Genomic DNA, 18,215 nt, shown 5'->3' with positions numbered 1-18,215 from the left:
TGAACCAGGTCCATACTGACCCCATCACTCATTTGCTTGAGCAGTGGGAGCTGATTTGAGCTCTCCCTTTTGATAGGAACAATTTTCAAAACACCATCAGTGCTCATACAATTCAAATGTGCAGTTGGGGTCATCAAAACACAAAACCCTTTCCTTTGTATGTAAAATGAGAAACACGTCTGCTAAAGATTGGGAAAACAAAGCGAAATTGCAGATGACCTTTGAATACCTTAATTTAAAGAATGATCTGGATTGAGCTTACCCTGGATCTGCTGCCACGGTCTTCATGAATGAACCTTCTGGATTCCCAGTGGATGTCCAGTCTGAAGCTGTCAGAGGAATGAGGGGGTTGGACTGCTATGGAGGAAGAAGAGGATGCATGCAACAGCTGGTGACCACATGTCATGCCCTCTTTGATGCTGGCCCTCATGCTTTCTGATTTCAAGTCTTCCCACCCCTCATCTCTAGAGGCATCTAGAGGCATATCTTCCATGTCATTGGCTGCTGAAGAATAAGTGCCAGAAACATCTCAGGAGTACACCTTGGAAGGTTTGCCCTCCCTATCCCAGTACTCCTGTGTCAAATCATCTCTACTGTGGTTCCGTCTGGCCCAAGGTGGGAAGACAGAGTCTCAGGCACTCAGGATTCTGAATGGAGCTGCAGTGCTCTCTGTTTTCTACCTTCACCCCTTTCCCTCTTCAGTCTCTTTTCCTCTTTCTATCCCTCTGTTTCTTTATCTCACCAGTTCTCTTTATTATTTTCTTATCATTGTAGTTCCTTTTTCTTCTGGTGCAGAAATTATGGGAGAGGTTGGACAGGCGTCCCCAGTGGCTTAGGATCAGGAGAAACAACCTCCCCTGAGGACATTCACGGTTCAGGACCATGGACAGGGCTCCTCTTGCTCCTGTCAGGCACCAACCACTCACTTGGGCTGGCTGCCTCAGAGCATCTCTGTCAATGTGGTCTTGAGAACCTCATTCCATAGAGGGGCAGGGGCCTTAAGTGACTAAGGGACTTGACCATATTCCTTGCTAGCAAGTGGCAAAGCAGAGTTAAGAACCCAGGCTTTCTGATTCCATGGCACTATCTTAGGGTTTTGTTTTCTCTTTCTTCTCTCTCTCATTAGGGTTTTGTTTTCTTTTTCTCTCTCTCATTTTTAAAATTAACTTTCAAATATGTGTCACATATGGGCACAGGGCTTACAGTTGCCTATTTTCTTTAGGGATGAGGCCAGTTCCACCAGATAAAACAGGAGCCATGTGTTTTTAATGGATAAAGAAACAAATGAAAAGAAAAAACAAGACACAGTTGACAATCAGACAATTAATCCATTGATTTGACAAATATTAATGGAGTGTCTATGAAATGCCAAACCTTGTGTTGGGATTTAACAGTGAGTCAGGTGTGGTCCTGCCATCATGAGGTTCTCATGATGAGAGAAACAGCAGTATAGGCTTGGTTTCACATATTTTGACAATTCACTCCTATTTCCCGAGTTGTTATGTTTCTTTTTCTTCTGGGAAGTTCAATGTGCACAGATGTCCCCATGTGGTCCCCTTTCTGCCGCTGTGCTGAACCTCACCATAGGGGACTCATTCCCCAAATGTCAGGCAAAGGGGCAGAAGCCTAGGAGTTCTAACTGACATGACTGATTCTTGAGGAAAGGGCTACCTAAGATGAAGTTCTTTGCTGTATGAGGGTGCTCTAGAAAGGGGTTTAGCTTACTACATTGGCCACCCCTCATCCATCCACCCACCCATCTATCCATCCATCATCTATGATAGAGTAGTGGTTAAGAAGACAGGATGTGGTACCAGATTGCCTGGAGTCGATTCTTATTTCCACTATTTATCAGCTGTCTGACCTTGGGCAGATTACTTAACCTTCCTAGACCTCAGTTTCCTTACCTATGAAATGGGGAGAGTAATAGCACCTATCTCATACAGTTGTGAGAATGGAATGAATTATTATATGTACAATGCATAAGACAGTACTTAGCACAGAAAAAAATGTTTAATAATATATTATTATTAGACTGTAAGCTCCATGAGGGCAGGAATAATGCCTGGGACACAGTGGGTGCTTAATACTACTTTCAAAATAAGTAAATGAATTAATCAAGCATTTGCTAAGCCCTCAACTTTCATGAATCTGTTCCCGTGCTTAGCCATTGTCCCGTGGACCAAAACCATAGCTCAGGCATCTTCTCAGCTGGGGAGAATTCAATGATAGTTCTTCGTTTTCACTCTGAAAGACCCAGACAGGAGGAGAACCAGCCTGGCAGAGGCTCCTGGCCCCAGAGATACCTGGCCCTTTCTCTTGCTGCTGATCCAGGGATGTAGCATAATGAGAATCAGTAAAGCAGAGTTGCTTTTGCTAGTCCAGGATTCCCTGTCAAAATAATAAACAACCCCTGACTAGTGTTGGCTCAGGATGATGGGAAATGAACTGCATCTGTATCGCCATGCAGGGAAAATCATGTTGGGTCCATAGTGGTGGCTTCTGTGTTAAACATGTCCAGGAGAATCAGAAAGCCTGGAGTTAGAATTAGGAAGCTGAGTGGCATGGGATTATTCTCACGGAGCAATTGGATATGGTACAGGGACAGGCTTGCTGCTTCACCCCACCTGCTATGCATTGTTTTGTGTCTTTGTTGAATGCATCCCCAGCTTGAGAGGAAAGAGGAGACCCTGTTTTGTATCCAGGTCCCTGAGGCACAGCAGCTGTGCTAAGCTCTTTTCAGCAAATCCCAGGCTCTGACCCCTGGTGCTGGGTGCAGAGTGGAACCAAGACTATAGCTTTAGGAGTATGTCCCGAGATGGTGTGTAAAATATTTGCAGCCTGGCAGAGGGAAGGGTGGTAGGGTTGAGAGCCTGAGTTTTGCTTTTGTACAGATCTGGGTTGGAATCTCAGCTTTTCCATTGCTATTTGTTTGACCTTGAACATGTTTTTAAGCCTTGAAGAGCCTTAGTTTCTTCACCTGTAATATGATGGGGGTGGGGCTGTAGCAGCCATTTCAAAAGGGTCATTGCAAATGTTAGAGACATAATGTTAGTGAAGCACAAAAATGTTGTTCCCTTCTCAGACTTGCATGAAAGCACCAGTCCTTTTAGGTTTGTCTATGCTCCTTTCTGTTCCCCTAAGATTGAACAACGTGGTTTCCCTAAACCACTTGTCACATGGAGATGGCTAGTAAGATGGGCCATGTCTGTCTCCTACAATCCACTGTGAACTCCTTGAAGGCATGGACCACACTGTATGCAATCTGCTCCTCCCATCTCCACCAACTCCCTACTGCCCATTAACACTCCCACCTATACACCCTGGAACGAAGCCAACCATTCCCCAGATTTGCTGAATGAAAGACTGAATTTGGCTTGGACCTCTGGGGTTCTTGATAGAATCCATGGGGTCCCTAACTTGGATGAGGACAATTGCATTTTTTTCACTAATCTCCTACTGAAACAACATTTCTACCAATCATGAAGATAGGCAACAAACACCGAAGTGGAATTACCAGTACCTGTGAATTTGTCACTGGTAAGATCACCGATATTTCCATAGAACATTACAGTTGGTACAATTATCTTGAAGTAGCATTTATGCTTCAAACTATAATATGTATCAGGCCCACTGCTAGATCTTATTAATAATGCATTAATAAAGGAGCACTTATTAGTATATGATCAATTTTCAATATATTTTAAAAACTATATTTCGATCTAACTGATTTCCTTTGCAATTCTATGTGTTTTGTTTTACATATTTAAAGACATCATTTGAGATGGTGTCACCAGGCTCCAAGGAGGGCATGGCAGAACGAAGATGAAGGATTTCAGGTCTTGCGGGGGGGGTCCAGCGATAGGCTTCTTTGGCCTGCTAATCCCCTGAAATGAATGGAAACGGTGGGAGGTTAGTTTCCTGTGTATGTGATTCTAGATGGAGTATTTCTGACCTTCATTAGGAACTTCAATATGGCTAAGAATTAGACTAGTCGTTCTCAACTAGGGGTGATTTTCCCCCTACGGGACATTTGGCAATGTCTGGAGAAATTTTGGTTGTCACATTGGGAGGTGCTACTGGCATCCACTGGGTAGAGGCCAGGGATGCTGCTAAACATCCTATGTGTGCAGGACAGCCTCCCACAATGAAGAATTATCCCACCCAAAATGCTGATACTGTCAAAGTTGAGAAACCCTGGATTAGGCTATTACACATTCACGGAAATCTCTCTGAATGTTAAGATCTGTAGTAAAAAAAATAATGGACATCTTCATTAGAAACATCTGTGATAACTGTCTCACCCAACACTTAATTCACGAAATAGGGAGATGGGGGTGGCGGAGAGAGAAGAGTAACTGCCTGCAGACTAGAGGAGGCTCCTTAGAGGAGATGAACTGAGCCTGGGACCGTGAGTTAGATTTGCTAGGTTGAGAAGGTTGCAGTGGGGAAGGGCATACGAGGCAAAGGGCCAAGCACTGCAGGTGACAAATTAGTGGTGTGACTGAGGCACATGCTGTGCAGGGGAGAGGGGCTAAAATGAGGCTCAGTGCCAGCATCCCTAATGACCTAGTTCTTGGTCCTTTCCTAAAGGGTCATTGCAGAGAGCCAAAGATACTGTTTGACCCCTGCCTCTTTCATCAGCAGACAAGGTGCCCCTGCCAGAAGGCATACATAGTGATGGGCCAGAGGCTGACTGTAGACTTGAGGTGTCCAGCTGGCACTCCGTGTGGCAGGTGAGACACCTTCAGCAGGCACGATGATTTATCCAGCATCTGCAGCTCCCCCCTGTGTTTCCTCTTAGGGCAGTTTCATTAATTGCATGGCTTCAACAAATCCATATCTCCAGTCCAGATTGCACTCCCAAACACCAGTCTACAGCCCTAATTGCCTTCCGGCCATCTCCGTCTGGATGTCCCACTGGCATCTCCAACTAAATTTGTCCAAAATTGACCTTATGAGTCAATAAATATTTGCAGAATTGAATTGGATTTTCCTGCCAAACTTCTCAAAAGAGTTATCTCCTTAAAATTATCATTATTTGTAGACAACATGATTGTGTACCTAAAACACCCAAGGGAACCAACTGAGAAATTTTTAGAATTAATAAGTGTTCAGAAACCTAGCTGGATGTGAGATGAATGTATAAAAATCAATAGGTTTTCTGTATATCATAAAAACCAGTTAGAAAAAAATAATGAGAAAAAATGGCATTCACTAGTGCAGCAAAAAGTGCATAAAATGTCTGTGAATGACCTTAACAAGATGTGACTGGGACTTACATAAAGAAAAGCGTAGCTCTTTACTGGAAGATTAGGTGGTGTTTGTTGTGCCAGGTTCTGTACTGAACATTTAGCAACTCAGCAGATATCACATTAATCTGTACAACCATCCTAGAAGTGGGTGTTAATTTTCAAGATGTCAAAACTAAGGCTTAAAGAGTTTAAATAAGTTGCCCACACACAATATTAAGTGGCAAATCTGAAATTTGAACCCAAAGCTTTTATTTCCAAAAACTCATGCTTTTAACCTTTCCACTAAGCCACTTCCAAAATAAACCATAAATACACAGATAAGTGAATTGGGTGAGTATTTTTTGAATATTAGATTAGTGCAAAAGTAATTTTTTTTTTGCCATTACTGTTAATGGCAAAAACCGCAATTACCTTTGCACCAACCTACTACAAAAGATTAATTCATTTCACTCACTCATTCATTTAAAAAAAATGTACTGAGTGTCTGCTATGGGCAAGTACTGGACTAGGTGATGGAAATAAAATTGAAGAAAAGCTCAAGGAGTTTGCTGGTAGAGACAGCCACATAAGCATATCATTATATCACCATTGGTGAAGACAATGACATTCATCATGAATGATGAACAAGGAGTGGACAAATACTTGATAGTGTCTTGAGGGTTCCCAGAAGGCTTTCTGGAGAAGGTAATGAGTTTGAAAATGCCTGGAGTTAGCCGAGTGAAGGAACAATCCAAGCACAGAATGCTAGGTGGGCAATTAATATTCATTTATTCATTCATTCAACCAACAACTATTCTGTGAGCATCTACTGTGTGCCAGGTTCAGGTCTGGGAGCTGGAGACAGAGCAGAGAACAAAATGGCGCTCCATTCTCATGGAGATTGCATGTTAATTGGGGGGTGCATCAGAAAATAAACAAGAGGAAAATATATGTCAGAGGTGCTAAGTGCTGTGAACAGAAATAAAGCAGGCACCTGGAACACCTGACTTGAAAGGCAGGTCTGAATTGTACTTAGGGTGGTCTCCGAGAAGGTGATATTTGACTAGATACCGGAAATAAGTAAGGGTCCCATGGCTACTGGGGAAACATTTTCCAGGCTGAAGCCTCAGCAAACGCAAAGGTCCAGCATGGCCGGATTATAGGGATATGGCTGGATCACAGGGATATGGTTGGATCACAGGGATGAGGGGACAAGAGATAGGAGAGGAGGTGGACAGGCATCTGGGTACCCATTCCTTTAAAGCTTAGAGGACTATGGTGAGGACTTTGGCTTTTATGTTGAGTGAGATGAGAAGCCAACCAATCTTTAGTTGAGAGAAGTCTTTCTCAATGCCACAAGGGAAAAATATTACCAAGAAAAAAAGAGATAAATGTGACTGCCTAGAAAAAGTGACATTTTAATCTACATGGGCAATCTAAACAAAACAAAAAGCACACAACCAGGTAGAAAACAATATTTGCAACAAATATGACAAAAGATTAAAATTCTGACTCTATAAAGAGTTAGTACAAATTGACAAGAAAAATAGTAAGACCTAATAGAAGATTTCAGTATATAACATTTAGAAACTTCAGAATGTCAAACATGATAAAATTAAAAGGCCAAACAATTACAAAACAGGTATGTAGCAATGCTATGCATAAAGGATTAATATATTACACATATATAAAATAGATAAATAGGTAAGAAATCAGGAAAAAAAAAACAAATACCACAATGAAAAATGAGCTGAGGACTTAATCAGATAGTTCCAAAAAGAAGGAATTAAAATTATTAGAAAAAGTGAAAAAGATGTTGAATCTGAGTCATAAAACATCACTAACTAAAAAATTTCCAAATAAGATGATACACAATGTTGGCAAAGGTGCTGTGAGATAGGCATTCCTAGACATGACTATTGAGAGTTTAATGGGTGCACATTTCCTAGAAAGGATATTGTTAACCCAGAGCCAAAGCCTCAGAAATGTTCATACCCTTTGACCCAGTCTTCTGCTATTGGAAGTCTGTCCTGGGGAAATAATCCAAAACAAATGAATAAGCAATGACCTGAGGAGTCTAGTTCTCTGGGATTGTTCTGGAGCCTGATGGGGGTATCTGCATTGAACAGAACCTCAAGGCATGGGTGAGAGAAGGCAGACCATCCTGGCTAGAGAGAAATGCAAGGTGCCATCAAAATGAAGGTCAGTAGCAGCATTCCTATCTACAGGGCAGAACATCAGTCACTAGAAGTGAAGAAAAGGTAGCGTTTTTCTTTTCTTTTTTTTTTTTTTTATTATACTTCAAGTTCTAGGGTACATGTGCATAACGTGCAGGTTTGTTACATATGTATACTTGTGCCATGTTGGTGTGCTGCACCCATCAACTCGTCAGCACCCATCAATTCATTATTTATATCATGTATAACTCCCAATGCAATCCCTCCCTCCTCCCCCCTCCCCATGATAGGCCTCAGTGTGTGATGTTCCCCTTCCCGAGTCCAAGTGATCTCATTGTTCAGTTCCCACCTATGAGTGAGAACATGCGGTGTTTGGTTTTCTGGAAACCATCATTCTTAGCAAACTGTCACAAGAGCGGTAGCGTTTTTCTTGAAAGAAATTCAACATTTCATGAGCGTGAAAGGACAAAGCCATTTTGACATGAGCTCCCATTCCATTCACATTTCAATCTGGAGTGACTGCTCTGGGTTTTAACTTCCTCAGCTTACTAACATACACTGGTTTCAGGGAGGTTTCCAAATGAGTCATGCTCTTAACCCTTTCTAGCCATCCCTGACAGAGGTCAGCCAGCCTAATGTGGACAGTACCTTACCTGACCCCACCTGAAACCAAAGCTGGAGGCAGTTACTGCATAGGGGAATATTCGTTCTGGGATTCTGGTCGTGGAAAGGCATTTTCTACTGCATTGACCAGCATTCTGTCACCAGATCTAACTAAGGGTCCAGGTCTTATTTACAATGGAACAAAAAATCCAGAAGCAATTTAAATGTTTGACAATAGGAGAATGGCTAACTAAATTCTAGTATAACCGTACATTGAAACGTTGTGCATCCATTTAAAATGCTGTTTATGAACAGATTCAGTATCTTAGGGAACGTTCATGTTACAATGTTTACTGAATTGTTACAAAAGAAAACCGAGAAATGACCTGAATGGCCATCAACAGGGGAGTGGTTGAATAAATTGAGATACATCCATGGCATGGAATATTACACATTCATATAAAAAATAAGTTAGATCTGTATCTACTGACCTGGAAGGTGCCCCCAGCGTATTGTTATGTGAAAAGCAAGTTGCAGAAAATGAACTAAACTACAGTTTTATTTTTTAAACGAAATAATAAAATTCTCCCAGAATGTGTCCATATGGTTTGCATGAGAGAGAAGAAGGTGAGGGAGGGACACATACCTGGCTGTTAACTTCGGTAATTTTGGATTGGGTGGGGAGGAGGGAGACTGGATATATATTTTTTATACTTGCATTGCAAATGTGCATATCTATGCATATTACAAGTCCACATTGCCTTTTTAAATTGAAGATTGAAGAATAACTTACTGAAAAAGTAGCACACAAAATTATATATATGGTGTTATCTCAACAATGTGAAATATGCATGGAAAAAATTTCAAAAAAATGAAAGTATTAACAGCAGTTGCCTCTGGAAGGAAGAGGTTATAATCAGTTTTCTCTTTTTTATTTTTATTTTTTTATTTTATTTTATGTTTCTTGAGATGGAGTCTCTGCTCTGTCGCCCAGGCTGGAGTGCAGTGGGGCGATGTTGGCTCACTGCAAACTCCACCTCCCGGTTTCACGCCATTCTCCTGCCTCAGCCTCTCGAGTAGGTGGGACTACAGGCGCCCGCCACCACGCCCGGCTATTTTTTTTTTCTTGTATTTTTAGTGGAGACGGGGTTTTACCGTGTTAGCCAGGATGGTCTTGATCTCCTGACCTCGTGATCCGCCCGCCTCGGCCTCCCAAAGTGCTGGGATTATAGGCGTGAGCCACCGTGCCCGGCCAGTTTTCTCTTTTTAAATCTTGCCTATATTTTACAAAGTTTTTACAATGTAAAAGTTATTGTTTAGAATACAATGGCCTTCCAACTTCTCATCAGCCAGTCTTGCCTATTACAATCTGCCCTCTTTCCACCTTGCCATCCTCCCACCTGCCTTTGCTGAAATTGATCTATCCATTCAGCAAATACTTATTGAATTCTAGGCACTAGGGATGCAGCAGAGACCAGGTCAAGGCTCCAGCTCTTGGCGTTGCTTCCAAAGGGACTATTTAGACACCAGACAGAGTGACCTCATTCAAGACCCTCATCTTAGTCTTTCTTTGCTGTTCACCACATTGAGTCGCCCTCTCCTGCATGGAACTGCCCTCTGGATCCTCTCCTACTATTCTACCTGTTCCCTACTCTGTCACCTTTTCTGTCCCCTTACATGGGAGATGTTCCTGGAGGCTTTGTTCTGAACTCCTTCACTTCTTTCCCTATAGCAGAAGATGCCATTCTGGCCCAGATTCTTAATCAGAATCTCCAGTCCTTGGCAGGTCTGAGCCAAGGCAGAGGTCTAGGATGCTGGTGATGGTGGTGAATGTTGATATTTCGTTGGTTGCCCACAACTCGAATGGGGGAGGCCCTTAAGATGTGGCACCTGTGGCATCTATACTTCAGAACCACTCTAGCATGTGTACCCCTCCAGCATGTTATTGTCCAATGACTGGATTTACTTATTTCTAGTGTATGATCCAGGCCTCCTTGGCTTATCACAGGATCTATCCTAGAGGAATGAATGAATGAAGGAATGAATGGCATGATGCAATGACATTACCAGGCAGGTTTTAGGGACAGGAGCGAAGTAAATCTGGTACCTGTACCAGTGAGGGAAAGTTCAAGGAAGTGTACTCTGGGCTCCTCTGAAAGTTGTGGAGTTAGAGGCTTTATTTCATTATCACTGTGGTTGGATATTTTTCTGGCTTCTGGGCCATTTATGTCTTCTTTTGTGAACTAATTTGTTCAGATCCTGCCCAATTATTACTAATAGTACTTTCCGCCCTAGGTATTAGTAATAGTTCTTTCTGTATTCATGATATTACTTTTCTCCTAACATTTTTGTATGCTTTCTGATATTGTTTCTATTGTTGACATATGCATACTTTTCATATCAATCTTGTAGTATCCTCCACAGTTATTATGCTAAAAAATCAGTCAGATAATTACCTAGATTTTCTTCTAATTATTTTATGACTTTATTTTTTAACATGTAACTCTTTGCTCCATCTAGAAGTTATTTTGGTATATGGTGTGATTTGAGGAGATAATTATTTTCCCAAACAGTTTATTAGTTGACCCAGCAGAAGTCTTTTTCTTTTCTCATTGTTTTTTTAATATTGCCTGATACATATTTCCATTTTTATGTGCATTAAAGGTATTCATGTAATGCCATTTCATGTCCTACCTGTTTACTCCTGGACCACCCCCACACTATTTCGTAAGAGTCATTTATGATGCTGTTTAGTATCTTGTGGAATGAGACTGCTAAATTTACTATCTTTTCTTAAAAAATGCATTGTGACAATCTGTTTTTCCAGTTAAACTTAGGTATCATTTTGCCAAATTTAAAACAGGTCATTGGGCTTTTCATCTGAATTGCATTAAACTTATAAATTAACTTTTCTATAACTTTTCAAGAGGTTAATATCATAAATTAACCTTTCTGTATCCACTCAAGATTATGCTATGTCTCTCCAATTATTCAAATTTTTTATCCCTCTGTAAAAGTCATCTTCATATGGTGCCTGCACATTTCTTGTTAAGTTTATTTATATGTACTATATGCATTTTGTAGTTACCATAAACAAGATATTTTTTCTTTATATTTTTATCTGTCATTGACATATAGGAATGTTACTGATTTTTGTGTATTATTTTGCATTTGGCTAGTTTATTAAAATTTCATATTATCTCTAATAGCTTTATTATGAATTCTCCTGGGTTTTCTAGGTATATTAATGTATCATCTACAAACCATAATTTTTCTTCCTCTTTTCTTATTTCTTTTCCTTGTATCGCATGGGTTAACTCTTCCAATAAGCCGTGAAATCCCAGAGGTGATGGTGGCATCTCTGTCTTGTTCCCGATCTTAATCAGGTGTTTCACTATAAGTACAAGGTAGAGTATTGTTCTAAAATTGAAGCTTTATCATGGTAAGGAAATATTCTTTTTCTTGGTTTTGAATGCTTATTTTAATCAGGGTTACATGCCTAATTTTATGAAATGCCTGTTTAGGATTTATTCAGAAGACCTTAACATGTTTTTTTTTTTTTTTTTTTTTTTTTTTGTCATTTAATGGGATACTTCGTGTTAAGAGATTTCTTAATATTAAAGTCCTTTAGAGATTAACTGCCCTTTGTCAATTAATCCCTAAAATTGGCTTTAAAAAAATTAGTGTCGAGTCAATTTATCAGCATCATGGTGAAGAAAATGGATTTGAAGTGGACTGCTTATGTTTGAGTCCCACCTTTGTGTAACAGTGACTTGGGCCCCATTCCTTAATTTCCTTCTGCCTTAGTTCTTTGTCTGTAAAGTGGAGATGTTAGTAATGGTATCTACTTATAGGGCTGTTGTGAGGATTAGACAAGTCAATATAGGTAGTTTTTAGGAGAGTGTCTAGCCAAACACCAAATAAATACAAACAATATATTAAATTTTTGAGAACTTACCACATACGTGATACTGAGCTTGGGACATGGATTCAAAGATGGGAAATTCACGTATGGTGTCTGCTCTCATGAAGCATTCGGCCTGGTGAGAAGACAGATACTTGTGAAACAATCATATGGAAGCGTGGAGATTTATAATAAGTGCCACTAAGGAGAAGTTACGATGTCATGACAGTGTATAGTAGTGGGCTTGATCTGACCAAGGAAGGACACTAGGCTGAGATCTGAAAGATGGGTGTGCTAGAAGTGTTGTAGGCAAAGAGAACCACACATGCAAAGGTCCTGTGGCTCTGCAGTATGAGAGTGTGGCAGGTACAAAGGACATAAAGAGGCAGGATTTGACTGGAAAACTGGTGGATATGAAGCTGGGAGATCACTAAGGGCTAGGCCACGTAGAGACCCTTATATACTTCAAATGCTTTTTTCTTTATTGAAGAGCAAGGAGGAGCCATTGAACGTTTAGGGCAGATGGGAGGTTGGGATGACCTCACCTTATTCTGCCTGCAGTGTGAAGAACAGATTGGCAAGGACCAGAGCAAATGCGGCTGACCAGTTAGGAGTTAATATGGCAGTTTAGGAATGAGTTTGGCATGGGGTGGGGACAGATGGACACAGAGATAGAGTGGTAGATTAGCCATGGGGTTGTGAAGAAGAGGAAGCTTTTAGGTGAGCCTTACTTAGATAAAGAGATGGAGGCACGATTCCATTCATTGAGTTGCGGGGGAGGCAACAGAAGAGGAGAGAGTAGGTGGGGGGACATCGAGAGCATCCCAAAGGGGTGACGGGCCTGGATCACAACATTGTGAGTAACCAATGCATAAGTGGGAAGTCCCCCAAATTGGAGAGAGGAGGAGAAGCCTTGGCATAGAGACTGAAAGGAGGCAGAGAAAGAGCGGGATCAGGAAAGGAGTATGGTATTGTGGGAGGAAGCTCAGGGCACTGCTGCTCAAAATATGGTCCCATACAGGGCATCATCACATCACCAGAGAGCAAGGTGGAAAGGCAGTCTCTCCAGTCCCACCCCAGTGTCGAGCTGAATCTCCATTTGAGACAGATCCCCAGGTGATGCGTGTGCACAGTGAGGTCTGAGATGCTCTGGCCCGGAGGAGTGTTTCGGAAAGGAGGGTGAGCAACAGCAGTCAGAGGTACTGAGCAGTCAATTAACCAGAAGATGGAGAAATAGCCACCGAGCCCATGGGTAGTAGACCTGTTTGGGTGGATCGATGGGACCAGAAGGCAGAATTGACAGGGTTGGAGAGTGAGTGGGAAGTAAGGAAATGGAGACAGAAAGTATAGACAGATTGTGTTTTCTATAAATTTGGCTGTGAAGAAGAAGAGAGAGAGACAAGGCTGGAGGGAGATGAGAAGTGGGGTGGGGAATTGTTTTCTTAACGATAGTCTTGAGCACATTTAAAATGAGAAGGTACTAGTGGAGAGGAAATGACTGAACACACGTTAGAGAGAAAAAGGATTGTATACTGTTCTTGAAGAGTAGGGAATGGAGTAGGGAAACCCTTCCTCCATTTAGGTGGAGGAAGAGGTGGCTCATCTGTAGCAGGAATGAAGACAGCATGGGATAGGCTAAAAGGGTTTGGAATGGGGAAGGCAAGGGAATCCTTAGGAATGGCTTTTATTTCCTATGGAGAGTGAGGGAGAGGAGTTAGCTGAGAGCCAGGAGGTTGTAGACAGTGGAGAAGATTTGAAATCGTCGTTCTGACATTCCATGTTGTAGAGGGGAAGTCTGAGTTCAGCCTGGTATTGGTGACTTTGTAGTTCTGACTCTCAAAACCTTAATTTTCTACTGCATAGAGTTGCTGTAAGCCTTGATTAAATGATACACAATCTATCACCTGGTCAGTACACAGCACACAGCAAGCCCACAGTCAACGTCAGTCACTCTTTGTACCTCCCTCAGTGCCAAGCACAGGGTTGGCTCATGGGAAGCACTTGGAAAAGTGGGTTCATGATTGGTTAACACATTACTCCTGACTCTCTAGAAGCTTCTAGGAGTTATTCTGGCTATTCTGAACTGCTCTGTTTCTCTTTCCCAGGCCAGAACTGCACATTCCAACTGCACGGTCCCAATGGGACAGTTGAGAGCCCAGGGTTCCCATATGGTTACCCCAATTACGCCAACTGCACGTGGACCATCACCGCGGAAGAGCAGCACAGGATCCAGCTTGTGTTCCAGTCGTTTGCCCTGGAAGAGGACTTTGATGTCCTGTCGGTGTTTGATGGTCCACCCCAGCCAGAGAATCTGCGTACGAGGTACCATGCTGCCTACCTTCCCTGTAGCAAACAGCTGGGCTCTGAGCCAGGCTCACTAGGAGGAAGAACTTTCTTGAGTGAAAAGTTTATGGTCATCAACAAAGACCACTGTTTTCATGATGGCCTCCCTCAACCCCTCTGGTTTCCCAATTCATGTATCTTGCTTAGAGGTTTCCAGTTGGGAGGATTGATTAGTAGGACATTTGGGAAGACTAGAGAGAAAACACAAGAGGGTTCTAGACAAATTCAGCTCTTTCTATTGAAACTGATTTTTCATGCACAGGGTGTATTATTTGTATACACAGAAATATAAGTTGGAACCAACAGATGTGGGTGTTGAAGTGATGCAATGAATACGTCTTGCATCATAGTATTTGAAACCATCAATACTTTTTTTGGAATCTGCTTTGCATTTGCAAGGCCTTGGTTGTGAGTGTAGACTCTGGAATTTGGGGGAGTTCCCACCCTCTTAATCCCCATCCCTGTGATGGAAGAGAACCCCATGGAGAGAGTAAGATGGCTTCCTGTACCCCTGAGGCCTCTCAAGGAGAAGATCTCACAGGAGGGAGATGGGAGGAAGGCTTCCACCCTCTACAGAAAAGGCAGACTTTTCTGGGGCAAAGGTGAAGACCCCAGTGTCATAACTCTCTAGGTGACCTGGAGGCCGGCCAGCCTGTGTCACAAGCCTTGTCCAGGTCAGGTCAGTGTGGCTTCCCATCTCCTCAGGAAGCCAAAGGGTTAATGGCTTACCAGCCAAGCCCTGGGGAGCCGGAGGTGCTAATTTCTTCTAATGACATGATGCACTAATGAGTGGTTCCCAGCCAAATGCTTAACCTCCAAGCTTTGTTTAAGATGCATCTCAGCCCTTGGCTTCCAAGCTCCTGCAGCAGGGTCTCACACACACATTTACTGCACAGTCTTCAGCCCTCTTCTCTTTCTCCTCAGAAGTGAGTCTGGGAAGCCTACAGCAGAGGTGGGGGGCATCTGGGGCCCCCCTGCACCCCTCCTGCAGTTTCTCCCAGAAAAGACTGGGCTAATCATCTTCCCTTGAGGTTCAGCAGGGTTCTGTGAAACATTGGTAAAGGGCTAGAGTCCTCTTCACTCATTCATTCCACAAATATTTCATGGGTACCTATTATGTCTTGACACTGGCCTGGATGCTGGGGAATAGCAGTGAGAAAAACAAAGCCACTGCCTTCATGCAGTGGCTACATGCTAATGGGGAGGGAGGCATGGAAATATATAACATGTCTGGTTCTGTGAAGACAAAGCACACAGGGTAAGAAAGTGATGGTAGGAGTGCTAGCTTTATTATTATTATTATTATTGTTGTTATACTTTAAGTTCTGGGATACATGTGCAGAACATGCAGTTGTTACATAAGTGTACAGGTGCCATGGTGGTTTTCTGCACCCATCAACCAGTCATCTACATTAGGTATTTCTCCTAATATTCCTCCCCTAATCCCCAACCCCCAGTAGGCCCCGGTGTGTGATGTTCCCCTCCCTGTGTCCATGTGTTCTCATTGTTCAACTCCCACTTGTGAGTGAGAACATACTGTGTTTGGTTTTCTGTTCCTGTGTAAGTTTGCTGAGAATGATGGTTTCCAGCTTCATCCATGTCCCTGCAAAGGACATGAACTCATCCTTTTTTATGACTGTGATTGCTGGTTTTTATAGGGTGGTCAGGGATGGCTTTTCCAAGTGGAAAGAGAGTTATGAGCAGAGAGCTGAATCATGGAATATCATGTATGGTGTGGTATCCTGTATATGTATAGGTATCTAGGGAAAGCTTCTAGGCCAAGGGCACAGGAAATGTAAAGGGTACAGGGCCAACCTTTGGAGGATGGTCTTGCTGTGGCACAGTCCACTCAGGCCAAGCCAACCATGTTGACTAGGGAGACCTGCAGTTTTGGAATCCTCATTCTAGATCATCCCAGGTGTTGTCTTTATGCTGTGCTAGTTTGAATTCCTCTCACAAGCAAAGGAGGGTATGCAGGAGGCCAGTGGTTAGAGGCTAGAGCAAGCCAGTGGGTAGGAGTTATGGAAGGGAAAAGGTAAGGCTGGGAGGTGGCAGAAGGTGGTAGATCCTGCAGGGCCTCATAGGCCACACAGAGACTTTGGCCTTGATCCTGAGGCACAGGAAACCCTTGGAGGGTTCTGAGCAGAAGAGGGACCTGCCGTGACAGGCCTTTGCCATTGTAGGGAAAATGGAGTGAAAGGGGTGAGGCTGGAGGCTGCTGTGCAGGGCAGAGAAGAAGGAGGCTTGGGTCTCCTGGAAGTGGGGACATGATGACAAATGATCAGCTTTGTGCTGTATTCCAAACACAGAGCAGACAGGATTTGCTGTTGCATTGGGTGTGGGCTGTGGGAGAAAGGAGATGAGGATGATTCCAGTCTCCTTGGCCTTAATGGTTATAGAAAGAAGGAGCTGTTTCCTGAGGTGGGGACAGCTACAGGAGGAGCTGGAAGTTAAGATTCAGTTTGGCCCTATAAATTTTAGGTGTCTATTAGATATCCAGGTGGAGAAGGCATTGAACATGCACTTGAATATGTGGGTTTTGAGTTCAAGGGCGTCAGGGCTAGAGATACAAATTTGGGAGACTAGGACTGGATGGTGCCTAAAACATAAGACTGGATGTGGTCACAAGGGAGCCAGTCTTCTCCATCAGATTTTGAGCTCATGATGTTGAATACATATTTGAAAGATAGAATGTCAGATCAGATCAATGGGGCACTGATTGAGGTGTGGACAGCTAGAGGCAAATTCTCCAATTCTACCTACTAGAGTTATTTAAGCCTGTCCTGCTCTTAAGGCAGGGTCCCCACATATGTGGTGGAGTCTTTGTTTTCTGACACTTGGGTTTTCTGACTCTGAGGGGAAGTATGGAAGACTCAGCAGAGTGGAGACTGGCCTGGCCGGTGTTCTAGCATGGAAGGGTGGGAGTTTCCATGACCTGGAGAAGTGGTTCTGGCAGGGAGGCTTCCTCTTGTCCTTAGGATGCAGAAGAATCAGATGTGTCCCCAGCCACGGCACGGTGTTCCTGGCCAACCAGCCTTGAGCATGAAGCTCTGGGGTTGAACCTTCATTAGGCTGTCCCTGTTTGTGCTCCTGATCTCTGTCATCTTTATGATCTGCTTGTTCTAATTCATTTCACAAGGTCACACGAGCTTAGCAAAGGGGAAGGGCTAGAAGGAGACCACTGCCTTTTATTGACCTGGAACCAGAGGAGCTCACACCCTGGAGGACGATAGGAGGGGAAATGACCTTAGAGGACAGTCCAAGTAACATTGGAAGATGCTGTCCTTAATACTGGAATGGTGCTGCTCTGGGGGTATGGAGAGGCAGCAGCAAGCATGCTTGGTGGGGACCCTTGGGTCTTTGTGAATTTTTTTTTTAATGTTCTTGCATGGTTTTTAGTCTACTCAGATTTCTTTTATTCATGAATCAGTTTTTGTCTGTGTGTTAGTCCAGGGAATCACCAATAAAATCACCTATTTTATTGAGAGTGTCAAGTCTCTTATCCTAGGGTTGTACATAGTTTTCCCACTCAACCTTTCTTTCTCCATGGTGTCTGGGTCACATCCCTTTCTCACATCTGCTCCTGCACATTTCTTTCTTTCTTTTTTTTTTTTTCCACTCAGTCTTGCCAGAAGTTTGCCTATTTTATTGGTCTTTTTAAAGTTCCAATGCTAGGGTGATCCATTTTATTCTCTTTTATCTGAATTATTGATTTCTGCTTTTACCCTTATCCATTTTTTTCTCTCACTTTCCTTAGGCTAATATTGCTCTTTTGCCAATTTTGTAAATTAAATTGGTTTTATTATTTCTTGTTTGATAATAAAAACATTAAGAGGCATTTTCCCCTAAGTACAGCTTTGACCATATTCCATAAATTTTATGGCTAGTTGTTAGCTTAGAAAGAGTTTCTAATTGCAGTTTTGTTCTTTCTTTCTTTTTTTTTTTTTTTTTTTT

At 42.6% G+C, this 18,215-nt stretch overlaps 1 protein-coding gene across 1 annotated transcript in view; it reads left to right on the top strand.

The window, feature by feature from the left end:
* Positions 1 to 18,215, top strand: part of CSMD2 (CUB and Sushi multiple domains 2) — a gene marked incomplete at its 3' end in the record, with an annotated part of 670,449 nt that overhangs the window by 70,890 nt on the left and 581,344 nt on the right. Inside the window, 1 exon segment of the mRNA XM_017884421.1 lies at positions 14,024 to 14,240. Coding sequence (XP_017739910.1) covers positions 14,024 to 14,240 — 217 coding nt within the window.

This window comes from Rhinopithecus bieti, unplaced genomic scaffold, assembly GCF_001698545.2.
Source record: "Rhinopithecus bieti isolate Rb0 unplaced genomic scaffold, ASM169854v2 scaffold_13029, whole genome shotgun sequence".
In the NCBI taxonomy this organism is placed as follows: Eukaryota; Metazoa; Chordata; class Mammalia; order Primates; family Cercopithecidae; genus Rhinopithecus; species Rhinopithecus bieti.
This window is presented reverse-complemented; position numbering and strand designations above follow the sequence as displayed.